We start from the raw sequence: 12,689 nt of genomic DNA, 5'->3' as shown, positions 1-12,689 counted from the left end.
AGCAGGATAGTTGGGTGATCCTTTTAACTTAAATTTGTTATGTGTGAGACCTGCAGCACATCAGAATGCAAATCAAGACATTTGGTACCAGAAGCTCCACAAAGAAATAAAAATTAAAACTGTAGTACAAGTTAAGTTCTTCACGAAAGAGCTGTAAACAATCTCCCCTGAACTAGAAAGGGGAAAAAAATTACTGTTGTCATGAATAGTGACAAGGTGTCATTTAACAAGACAGCAAAATCTACATTCCAGAAACTGTGAAATCAGTTGGGTCTGACTCTGCACTCAGTCCTGTGCATCTTCTTCTTTTTCTTTTTAAACATCCTTAAGGGAATCAAAGTACAACATCCATCCCATGACCCGCTGACTCACCGTTTCTGCGCCAAGTGTCTGCAGGCCTGTGTAGGTCCTGTCCAACTGGGTAAAACAATACAATATATTTATATTAACCAAGGCAAAGCAATATATTAGCTAGAATTTACAATAAAATTTGTTTGCAAGAAGTTGAAACTATGTAAGTCGACCAGCAGTGCACCCACTTCTTTGAAGGCACAGGGTTAGAAATCTGTGTGCTCACTACTCTCTTCTGCAAAAAAAGCCAACCACAACCCAAAGCCCACACTAAAGTAGAAATGAGCAAGAAAGTTAAAGGAAATTAGATTGTCAGGGAAATATTATTTCAGTCTAAGAGCAAGCACAGACACTGTGGTCACTGAAACCCCTGCAACCAGAGATGCAACTGGTATGACAGATACTGTGACCATTCTGAGACCCATGACAAGAACTGTAGCTATTCAGCTTTGAGGAGTGTCCTTTTTTACTCCTGATGTCAATATAAGTACAATAAAGAGGAAAAAAACCCCAGATATTTAAACTGATCAGCACAAAGGCTATGTGTAAACTATAACTTTTAATTAAATAACTGTTCACACTGAATATCAGCTGATAAAGAGGCAGACAATCCCAGAGGCATCTATTAAGATATTTATAGAGAGAAGCTGGGTTTGACAGGCTCATGATGCCCTGGAGCTCAGGGGCAGACAAGCTGCCAGCCCCAGAGGAGGGCTCAGCTCACTCCTATCACCTCACAGCAGCCACAGGCTCATTGTGTGAGCAGCAAAGATCTGCTGATTTGAGTTCTTGTGTGCCAGAAAACTGTCTCAGTTTTCTGCTCTAGGCTGGGCTTCCTTTGCTGCACAATGTCTATCATACAATTACCAATTTCTCCTCAAGTTATACCTCTCCAAATATATTTTATACATCATCTACAATAATGTCCCTAAGTTCCAGGGGAACATTTCCAGCCCTGTCTACTGTCTGTACTTGGGGCTGCAATGAGGTATCTACATGAACATGAAATTCATTAATGCAGACAGAGTTTAAATAAAACTAATCATGCTGCTCAAAGAAACAGGGAATAACCAGCCCAGGACTTAATTCCCCTAACGCTAGGGACTACTAATTAAAAGGAACACAAGAGCAACAGCCTAGTTTTCCAGGACTGCTGCATACTATAAATCCTATTGAGCGCCACAGGACAGGTGAATGAGGTGAAAAGGAAGGCTCTCTTTAAAACCAAGAAGGAAAAAACAGGGAATCTCGGCCCCTCCCTGCCCACTCTAACAACAGAGATAATCTCTAGCTGATACCTGCAAGTGCTGAAGAACAGAACACATACACCAATCACTTTACCAACAGAAAGATAGCCCTGCAGCACCCTGTTGAGTTAAAGCCAAAGAGAGCATGATAAAAATTTCAAACAGGTAAACGCTTTGCTGCTCTGAGCAGAACCAGTTCCAGCTTCTACAAGGCTGGGCTCCCTGGCTACTGCATCGACTCCAATATGGCCAAGGTAAAAGGCTTTTCCTGCATCTTTTTTGATTCTCCAGCTCAGTTATTCATGTGCAAATAACCAGGAAGACATGCACACAACAGAAAGGCAGAAGCACAGACACAAGAGGAACGTCTCCTAAGATTAGGCAGGAGAACTCATTTAATTGCCTTTCTCTCAAATATTTTGTTCAAATACCTTCAAATTGTGTATGATATCAATCCTCTTGTTCTGGCTATCCTTGAAGTGTATCTGGACTCTCACGGGAAATTCTCCCCAGCCTCTCCTGGTCAGGTGAAACGGAGGTTCTCTGGAAACAAATGGTGATTCATATTTTGGATGCAGAAGTGGTACAGCATTCACCTACCTCTTTTTCAGAAAGCCAAAGACTGCTTTTCTAGCTGTCAACGAAATCTATCTTCAGGCCTGCTATTCCCCACAGAGAGAATGCAATCACAGAAATGAGAATTTTATGGCTTTGGATAGCTGAAAACACGCTTTTATTTTGCACAAGGGGACAGGGAAGAAAATGGTAAAACATTGCTGGATGAGAGAACATGGGAAACGAGACTTTTAAAGGAAAAAAAAAAAAAAGGCTGTGTAATGTCAAATGCTTGTCTGAAAAAACCCCTTCAAGTCAGCTCCTAGGGCACAGCTGCAAGGTGAGTTTTCAATGCAGCATTTTGCAATCATTTTCTGCTATTCCCTACCTAGTAGCAAGAAGGCACATGCTTCAAGTAACTCCAAGACAAGGAAAAGCTAACCACTGCCATTCTCCAAGGTGAAAAAGAAGCTGTATTTATTTCTAACATTTACCATTACTTTGTATTTCAGCTTGTTGTTACTGTAAATCCCAAATGTAGTTTTGCAATGAAAAAAACCACAAGAGGTTTAAAGGCTATTTTTAGTCCAGAACATTAACGTTCACTAAGATGACTGGGACTGTGTGACATCAATTAACCAGATGGCATTAAAACTGGAGACAAACAGCACCGATATCAGATACTGGAAACTGAGAAAGGCACAGAAAGACAGCAGTTAAGTGTAATTTAGTATGTTATGCAAGAAATACAAAGGAGTTTACTTTCATCCTGCTCAAGGTTACCTTCTCAGAAACATTACTGAGCCACACCAACACTTATCTCAGGTAAGTCTTTCTGGAGTTACCTTTCAGTAGTTTCATTTTGCCTGAATTATGTTGCCATTCTGTACCTAGGCAGTCTCCCCACCTCCTCCAGGAGGCAGCTGAATGTCTCATGGAGAATAATTTATTTGGGAAGACACAAAGTAGTTTGAAGGCATCCTCCCACTGTCTTGTCCAAAAAAAGTAAGAATGAAAGACTGACAGGGCATTTCCCCGCAGCAGTCAACAGAGAACTGACCCTTCTCATCTCATTAGGGTCACAGCTTCAAATACACACTTGGGAGAGGACAGAGAAGCTGCCCTGTTTCTGTAGCACCAGCACCATTACACTAATGGGAAATTACTTGAAGCATGAAACCAATGCCACAGTGGAGAAATATTTGGGAGAGGGATACAATTTCTTGCTCAAATGCACATGTATCATTAAAACTATGAGCAAAGCAGCTTTCTGAGACTCCTGTTTCTTTTCCACACTGGAATGGACAGGAGGTAGAAAACATATCTTTTAAGCAACAGAAGTCTAATCTGTAAGCAGACAGTGTAACACACACAGGAGATGCACAGATTCACATGAATGACATGAAATACAACAACAGAGTGCTTTTTCTCAGTAGGAAATTAAAAAAAAAACAACAAAACAAACAAAACAACTGTTTGGCACATTTGCTACATAAAAACTAATTTATTTTTACTATTATTCTGAAGTAAGTCAAGCCAAGCCAGAGGTTAAAGAGAGATAAGGAATACTAAACCAGGAAAAGAAGTTGCCAGCTTCCTAAGAAACTTGACACTGTAAGCCTGGCAAGCACAAAGACTAAAATAGTGACTAGGATAATTCCTTATTACCTCACTTCTACCAAGTCATTAGGTTTGTAACTGGGATGGAGAAAGAACCAAACTTTCTTGACAAAATGATTTATGCTGGGTTCTCTCCGAGAGCCTCGGACATACACCATCCACTTATGGGTTGACTGATCATTTTCTTCTCTCTTGTCAGGGGGAATGTACCTGGCAAAAAATTTAAAACAAACACAAGATAAAAATATCAAATAGATAAATACCACAAAAAGTATATATAAAAATAAACCAACAACTACTACAACACCTGTTCCTCCCACAAAAACACTCGTGCACACACTCGAGGAGGGCAGCCTTGGGTACAGTGATTATTCAAGGGCAGTATCTCATGTTGTGACAGCCTAGCAATTTTATTTGTCTCCTAATTTTAACCTCCTATTCCATTTAATCCTGAAATAAAGAACCATCCCGCAGGCTCCAGATACTAACTTGGAGACGTTGCCAACCACAATTGTTTTCTTCACATAAAGCCGTGAAGTTTCGTCATTTGACAGTCCGGCATTTCGTTGTCCTGGTTTTTGAGAGCTTGAAACACCCGAACTGTCCTGAGGGTAGGGCAAGAAAAAAAAAAAGGCAAACAAAAAACCAAACATTCCTCTTAAAGATCATTTTGTTTGGCGCTAGAAAAGGTGGTGTTAAAAAAAGTAAATCTGCATAGTTAAATGAGAGACCAACAATGAATCATCCCTAAAAATACTTAAATTGCTACCTAGGCACATTTAAGCAACTCAGGCATGCAACAATGATATACTACCTAGCCAAGTGTACACTACATGGCTTAACTGAGTGTACATTACGTGACATACCACGGATCTGAGCCATGATTTCAGCTTGGGTTTCAAAAGCACTGCCACTGCACTATCTGAAAAAAATGAAGCACTGCTAGAGTGGCATCATGTTGGTCACTAATCAGAAACAAAGTTAAATCTCCCATGAGTGGCTCCTGAAAATCTAAATCTTTCTCATTTCCAGCCTCTGTTGCTTTGAGGGACTCCAGCATTGGTTCATGGTGAAGAATCGAGGCTGGGCTTGAGAAAAGAATTCAGCTCCAACTCAACAGGAACAGCAGTCAGCCACACCACATCACTGACATCTAGATAAGCCTACAAATCTATTGCAATACTCGGGCATAATAAATCCAGCCTAAGCAACCTCATAACACAAACTCAGCTATTAATCAGTGGGCAAGACTCCCTGCTAAAACAATGTGCCAATGCAGGATGCACTGTCGTTTGCCTGGAATGAGAGGCTTTTCTACGACTCTGCTGGATAAAACGGCTGTCCAGAGAATAAGGGACTGCCATCCTCTCATGAACAACAGAGTTGGTGCTGCAGCTTCCTGGGGCGTACTCCACCAAGCTGTGAAACACCTCTTTCCCCTGTGCTAACAGGAACCAGCTATCACGGTCGCCTGGCTAGCCTCTCTATTGGGCAAGACTGAGTTAAAAGGAGTCACCCAAGTTACGTACACTTCAGTTAGCCTTACAGCAAAGCCAGGCTGAGAGAGTAGGAGTAAGTGGTTGGAGAGGTGAGAAACAGATCTTCAGCGAGGCAGGTGAAAACATGAAGAGCTCCTGGTGCCAGCACTGAGTCCAGACAGAGCACACACCTCCAACAACTTGACTACCACTTGAATTTTACTTTACCCGGCCCGTATTTCTGCTCTGTCTCTGGTCCAGGCTGTTTGTCAGCTGCTCGTCTGCGTCCAAGTTGCCATTGTCTTTGTCCAGGAGAAAGTCATTGTGTTGAGAGAGCGAGTCACTCTCGGAGTGGTTGGCAGATGGAGTGTCTGAGCCCTGGTTAGCTGGAGATGAGGATCTAGAGGGCGATTCCAAGAATTTCTTGATTGAAGGGTGATTAAGAATTGTGGCATCACATGACCTGGTCCCCTGCAACAAAGAGGTCAGGCAGACCCAGTCACTATTTCTCTGCAAGCCCAGATAAAAACAAAGCTGTGCCAGAAGAGAAAAAGTCAATGTATGAAGAAAGAACAAATATTTAACCAGCTGCCCTGCAGGAAAAACATACGCCACAGAAGATATAAGCTTAAAACAGTTCTAAAGAAACAGCACCCCAAATTGAATCTATTCCTTTAGACCTTTTGATCTCAGAAACCCACTTGGTTTTGGAAAGGACTACAGCACACTCAAACACCTATAATGTCCCTTTGAAAATAACGTCTTCCCTTTCTGTATGGACACCTATGGTCTTTTACCACACACAGAAAGGCCACAGCTGCCCGACTCCTGCAGGCAAGCAGGGTATGTAAATACATCAGGCTCTTCAGTTTTGATACCAACTGGCAGTCTTGTCAATGCCTATGAGGCAAGCTACACATATTAGCATCCTGTCTGCTCCCAGAGCTTATCGGAGGATAAAGAATAATGTGCTTAGGCATGCTTGCAAACTTTCCTCAAAATGGACATTTTGGAGCTAATCTTAGATCTGCCTAAACCTGCAAGGGGGAGGATGGGGTGGGGGAGCATTTAAACATCTTCTTCTCCCCGCCCCCATTACTATGACAAAGGCCCTTTTTCTTCCTCCTGTGTTTGCTTTTAACCTCAGAAGTAGCAAGGAAAACACTCATCACTCAAAGCAAGTGTCCCTCAGCCACTTCTCCTCCCAGCCACCAGTCCTCCCTGTTGCCTTGGTCTGATGATGAATCAAGTCAGCAGAAACACCCCTCTGCTAACAGCAAAGCACTGACAGATAAGCTCACTCCAGCTCCTGAAGCCACAGACTCACAGTAGAGTTGCATTGACAGCTTTTCTTGCAGGCAGTATGAGCTGAAAGAGTCTTTCTTCTTCCCTGCCTGAACCACCCAGATCTCTCAGGCTGGCACATTCACAGGGAGGGGGCAGGTCACAAAGAAAATCTGTGATTTGAAATTTGGTTTTGTTTGTTTGTTTGTTGTTGGTTTGGGGTTTTTTTAAATCCTTTACAGGGTTATTTTTAATCCATATCAATTTCCTGATCCAAAAGTTTGCCAACATGACGAAGGGGCTGGCATGGTGACAGACACTGGCACCACTATGGAGCAGTAGAACTGCCCTTGAGAGGTGGTAGCAGGAGTGGAGTTAAACACTGTCTCACCTTGGACTTTAAAGGTTCATTTGAGAATTTTCTTTCCAATTTTCTACTAGGTACATGAGCGAAGCACTTACTAACTCTCAGTTACCTACTTAAGAGAATTATATCCACATATCCAACAGCGGAGGGACACACACACAATACGACCAAAAAAACCCTTTTTTTACCTCTAGTCAAGTAAAATGACCAGCACCTCATCCACTAATTTGTGGGAAAACATAATAAACTGTAATCATATGGAATCATAAGCCTCAAAACCCAGCAGCGCTTGGTTGAAGAACTGTTTATATATATGAGAGCAGGTTAGGAATTTGCAAATCATCTTTCTAGAAGTTCAGAATTAAACTACAAAGACTCCCGTTCTATCAGAAGCAGAAACAAAACTATCATTCACAGTCGAGTCAAACATACATTAAACACACATTAAAAACAGACAATAAAGAAAATTGAAACCAGTAACAATTTCAAAATTGCCTGCATGCACATCAGGACTTTTAGAAAAAATTAAAAATGCAATTGAAAACACAGCTACACTAGCCATAAGCTCATAAAAACCACATGAAAACTAAACAAAGCGAGGGTGCACCGGTAAGTTTTGTGAATACTCTGAAACAATTACAAAAGTTGTTATTTCTGGCAAGCATGAAAATCAGCAAGCAAAAAACAAACACCCTGCATGACAGAACAAGTAAAGAACAGGGGATGGTTGGATAAAAACACTTTCAAAGATCAGAATCTAGCTCACATTCTTCAGCCGCCTACACAAAAATCAAGGGGGGAAGAGGGATCTCCAAGCCTCCCAATACTACCATAATATTTTTCAACTTCAGTTCTCAACTCCAGCTCAGTGAGGGAAAAAACAAGCTGGGTGTTTTTGTTTTACCCCACTCCAAGTCTTCTGGAAACCACAACAGGAAAACCAGAAGCAGCAGTGCGAGCCAATGCTTGGAAGACAAATTCTTGTGGGACTAGAGTAAAATCCAGGTTTGCAGCACCCATCTACAGCTTCCAAAAATCAGCTCAGATCTTTACTGGAAATTAGATCAACTCCCTGAACTGAAAAGATGGTGTGGAAATACAATGGAAGATTGGGGAGGAGGATTGTAAATGCGCTCAAGCAACTTGCAGCTGGGGTGTCAAAAAACACATACGTCACACTACTGATCACTGCTTAGTCTTAGGTGCTTGACAAGCAGAATACCTGCCTTTAGATAACACAGGCCTGGGATACACTCAGGGGCACACTGAACATGCCTGGGATTCCTGCCCTGCTGTGAGAAAGATCAAAGCACAATGGAAAACTACTGCCTGCTAAAAATCCCTGATATACACAGGCAAAAGCAGCAGGTTTGGAATCTCTCTCGCTCACTCTCACTCTAGCAAGGACCAAGCTCCGCGGTGCCTGTGTTCCCACTTACGTGCCTGTGCCCTGGGTGCTGCTGCGGAGATCCCCGGGTTCGTGAGGTAAAGAGAATAAATTTGCTTTTTGCATTTTATCCATGGTTTTGGTGGTTGTTCCTGTGTCCTGCTTGTGTTGGCTCACACGGATGGCAACTAAATACCTGCACTGGTAGTGAACTACATGTCGGTTGGGAGCCTGCATGAGTGATGAACATTGTTGACATTACCAGCCCAAGCCTGTTAAGGAGAGAGTGCTCAGAACTGGGGTTTAAACTAATAAGGTTTGGGGTTTTCTTAATCTCCTTGTGAATATTTAACCTCTCTGTGATATCTCCTGGCTTTACCTCCTGCTTTACTGCTGCCATCAGTCTGTTCACCAAACCATTAACAGACTGGCTGCCAGGGTAAAGGGAAGATGACTTCATAGCACTGCCTGAGCCTCAAAAGAATCTTTATTTCTTCTCCCTGAGAAGTTCCAAAACCCATCTGCTTCCACTCTGCGAAATGGAAAAACGTGTTCCCCACTTTTCAGAGCTTTGCAAGGACAAATTGTACAGTATGTGAGAAGCACAGTGCTCTCATGCAAGAACTGATTAAAAAAGAAAAAAAAAGCAGACTATTTCAGAAAGTAGAACCAAGGGCCGCTGAACTTCTCAACTGCTCCTTGAAGACTCCTCTTTGTGAGGGCCTTAGGACCAGCTGGTGACACACAGGCCTCCTCTCCCACTGCCACCCCATTTGCAGGTTGTATTGCACTATTTCAGAAAATCACATCTCAAAACCAAGCACCAGCTGAGTAGTCAGCAAACTACACATCTTCCTTCACAAATATTCCCTAAAGTCTTATTTTTCCAAAAATAATTTTTACCTCTCCAGCTTTAAGGAGACCAGCAGATGCATAATAGTTAGCCACAATACAGGCACGCAGCTTATCCATCATCCTTCTTGCTTCAATCAGGCGCTACAAAAAGAAGAGGTAACATATAGTAATGGATAACCACTGCAGCAATCCCCGCCCCCCCAACCCCCAGTACACCAGTATCTTATCTATTTTTAAGAATAAAACCTTTATACCTGATCTATAACTTCAATTTCATGTTCTTTACTCTTCATTTCAACGGCAAACTGTTCTTTTATAATTGTCTCAATCTTCTGCACAGCAACATCTCGAGCTGTACAAGGCCACACATGCAAAATAAAGAAGGAAGTATTTATATTTCTATTTTTGAGGCTCTATTTGAAAACAAAGATCAGAAATCATTATGGTGTGAGAGGTGAAGGGATAAGAAGTACAGCACACACACAGAAAAAAAAGGAAGGATAATTTTTCTGCAAAATAATTTGTCTTAACAAAAACCACATGTATCTTTAAAAGCTGGCTTATATGGAGAGCTATTTTTTCCTTTTTAGGTCTGAGATGAGAAATAACAGAAGATGGGAAGAACAGGACCAGTCTGTTTACTTCTGTCTCAGAAAAGCTGTAGACAGTAGAAGGAAAACCCAAATGTGCTATGGCCAAGCGCAGATTGCGCAGGAGTACGCTGGAACACAATGTACAGTTTTCTGCTCGCTTTGGCCTGACTGATATCCAGGAAATTTACACCACATCATGCAGCAATAAGGCAAACTAATACTTTATATGTTGAGCACTGGCACAAAGCGCAGCCTGCTCTGGAGTGCCTACAAGCTTTTTATTACCCACAAAGGAAACTAAATTATCAAAAGCCAGTTTACCTCTTACAAAATTCTCTTCCAACACAGCAGTCAAAAAATTTTAGCCTTGCAGCAGGAGTTTATTGACCTCAGTGGGAAGCATGTAGTTTAGTATTTCAAACTATGCAAATACCTTACAGCAAATTATCGGCTAAGAATTAAATTGGCATCTTACTGTGTTTTTCTAGAACGTGTATAAACACAGGAAGAACAATTCTTTTTTGCTATAAACCTACCGCAGACTTTATTGCCCTTCCTTTAAGTCACCTCCATTATATCAAGCAGATTCAAACAACATCTGTTTTTATCAAGTTCTAAGCAAGAATTTGGAAAAGCAGAACTTGCATCTCTAGAAGAAAGGCTGGAAAAGGTCCTCCAGCCTGCATCAGAAATACAGTGACCCCACTGCAAAGCAGTTCAGAGAAACAGCCTGGGTTCCTCTGAAAAATATCTCACATAGTTTCTACATGGAATAGGAGGCAACAGCACCCAAGACTTTTGTTTTGAGCTTCAGAGGAAGCGTGTGTTTTACTACAGGGTACATATCTGTTTAAAGAGGTTTATAGAAAGAGTAAAGAAATCAAAAGCAAATCAAAACTTTGCTGGTATGTTCCAGCTAGCATACGTAATTTTACTGTCTGATCAGGTACCTACAACAGGATTAAGGCAACTGATGCTTCTATACGCAACAGGAGTATCCTAAAAATTTTTATTTACTTCCAGATACCCACACACACACATATATATATATGTTTTCTTTTCCTAGGATCAGAAATAGTTCAAGCCTACATTAAAACAGAATTATGCTTGAATCTGTACGAGTAATGCAAAATTAAAAACCAGAGGGATATAATTTGCCTCCAGTCATGAACACCATGCCTAAGAAATTCACGTGTAAGGCTACACTTAAAATAAACCTAAACAGATTAAGGTATGAGATGTACAGTTCAGACGGGGATAACTGTATCTCTTCCCAAGACTGATGCCATGCAACACCAGCATTATGACAATTAAAGCACTTTAGGATTTGTGGTTATACTACAGAGGCTTTTAAGAACACTTTATTTTCATATTTTTCCCAGCTTAGCATCAACCACAGACCCTAATTAAGATCATGATAGCGAAACTTGTATACTGAAGGAATTCTTGTATTGAAAGTTGGAGATCTTCCTCAAGAAGAAGAAAGAAGGCAACCCGGAGAAATCACTGGAACAGAAAGTTGACTTTGGCAAGAACAGTTCTCCAAGCCCTTGACACTTTGCCTGCTAATTATTAAGACCTTCTAAAAAGTTGATTCAGGAGCGGATTAAAACCCTGTCTGCAGTCCCAAGGACACTCCACCACAGAAGGTGGTGACTTCTGGCAGCCAGGCAGGGCAGGCAGCTGCTGGGGGTGCTGATGCTCTTCTGCGATGGCCAGCTCCAGCACAGCTCCACTGTCAGGGCCACAAACAGACCTAGCAGACAGGACCTGCCCAATAACACATTCAACCCAGAGTTCAGCCTCCTCAGACTCATCCTGCTGTACACTGTCCTCCAAAACATCACCCACAAAGCCATCAGCTGTCCCTCTCCAACTGGCAGCTCCAGCATCCTGTGCTGTTCCTGGATCTTCTTCAGATCCCACAGCCAGCTTTGGTTTTCTCACCTCCCTGTTCATCAGCTGCTCTTATCACCATGCTCTCACAAGCTGGGCTATGCCAAAAATCATGAGCCTACTCCCTGTCCCAGGGGCAAGAAGCTCTAATCTCATTTGTCCAGAGGCCACTGCAACCTGCCCCAGGCACCCCACCAACAGGCTGGTTCCCAAAGCAGCGTATCTGAGCATGACAAATGCAAACCTACTCATCCAGCTACTCTCTCCACTACACTTCTTTATCCACCTTTCCTTCAGTCAAATAGTTGCTCTTCCTCCTGCCCTGCATCTCTCAAAGCCACTTCCTTCTCCCTAACTTACTCCTTCTACACCGCTCTATTTCACTTTATCTGCCTACTCTTGCAAATATTTGTCACCTCCCAAGAGCCAGTCTACCTACCGCAGGGTTGTGTATTTCTTTTACCCCCACTACAGGGTCATGGAATTCTCCTTCAACCCCCCGTGCTGTACTGTCACCTGTACTCCCCAAAACAGAAACAAACTTCCAATCTTTCAACTGCAAAAGAGATGCACAGGTTGGAGCTCATCTTGGCATGGGTAACTGCTAGGAAGATGCACTGGCAAATACTTCAGCAAGCAACAGGAACCAAAGTACACGGCTGGGGCCCTGGACAGCTCATGCTCCAATTGCTATCGTGCAGCAAACTCCACATCCTCACACCTTATGGTTCAGCGGGCAGGTAGGAATGCTCCCGGCACGACGATCACGCCTTTGGCGTTACAGAGGTATCACTAGCTCCCTTGCTCCGCTTCTGCCCTCAGCTCCCACCCCAGCCCTTGCCGACAGCAGACACATCCACAGCGTGTCTAACCCACCCGGGGGATCCCGTCGGTCAGACAGCTCCTACCTGACTGTTCGGCTGCTTTGTGACGCTTGCTGGGATGCGTGACGGTGATCTCCTCATAGTCAGGGTCCTTCTCCGCGATCACTCTCTTGATCCCAGACATGTTCCCTCCACTGCTCCACTGAGAGGGAAGATCAATGCACTCACGTCA

At 42.7% G+C, this 12,689-nt stretch overlaps 1 protein-coding gene across 1 annotated transcript in view; it reads right to left on the bottom strand.

The window, feature by feature from the left end:
* The window catches only part of LOC104532305 (YEATS domain-containing protein 2-like), a gene marked incomplete at its 3' end in the record, with an annotated part of 22,660 nt that extends 10,019 nt beyond the window's left edge, over positions 1 to 12,641 (bottom strand). The window contains exons 1-8 of the mRNA XM_010177484.2: positions 12,542 to 12,641; positions 9,399 to 9,496; positions 9,193 to 9,285; positions 5,480 to 5,722; positions 4,263 to 4,378; positions 3,822 to 3,983; positions 2,030 to 2,141; positions 373 to 417 (exon numbers count right to left, since the gene is read on the bottom strand). Coding sequence (XP_010175786.2) covers positions 373 to 417; positions 2,030 to 2,141; positions 3,822 to 3,983; positions 4,263 to 4,378; positions 5,480 to 5,722; positions 9,193 to 9,285; positions 9,399 to 9,496; positions 12,542 to 12,641 — 969 coding nt within the window. The remainder of the gene's footprint in view (positions 1 to 372; positions 418 to 2,029; positions 2,142 to 3,821; positions 3,984 to 4,262; positions 4,379 to 5,479; positions 5,723 to 9,192; positions 9,286 to 9,398; positions 9,497 to 12,541) is intronic.
* Positions 12,642 to 12,689: the final 48 nt, after the last annotated feature.

Source organism: Antrostomus carolinensis, unplaced genomic scaffold (genome assembly GCF_000700745.2).
Source record: "Antrostomus carolinensis isolate BGI_N321 unplaced genomic scaffold, ASM70074v2 scaffold28771, whole genome shotgun sequence".
In the NCBI taxonomy this organism is placed as follows: Eukaryota; Metazoa; Chordata; class Aves; order Caprimulgiformes; family Caprimulgidae; genus Antrostomus; species Antrostomus carolinensis.
Note: the sequence above shows the minus strand (reverse complement) of the source record. Positions and strands in the feature narration are given on the sequence as shown.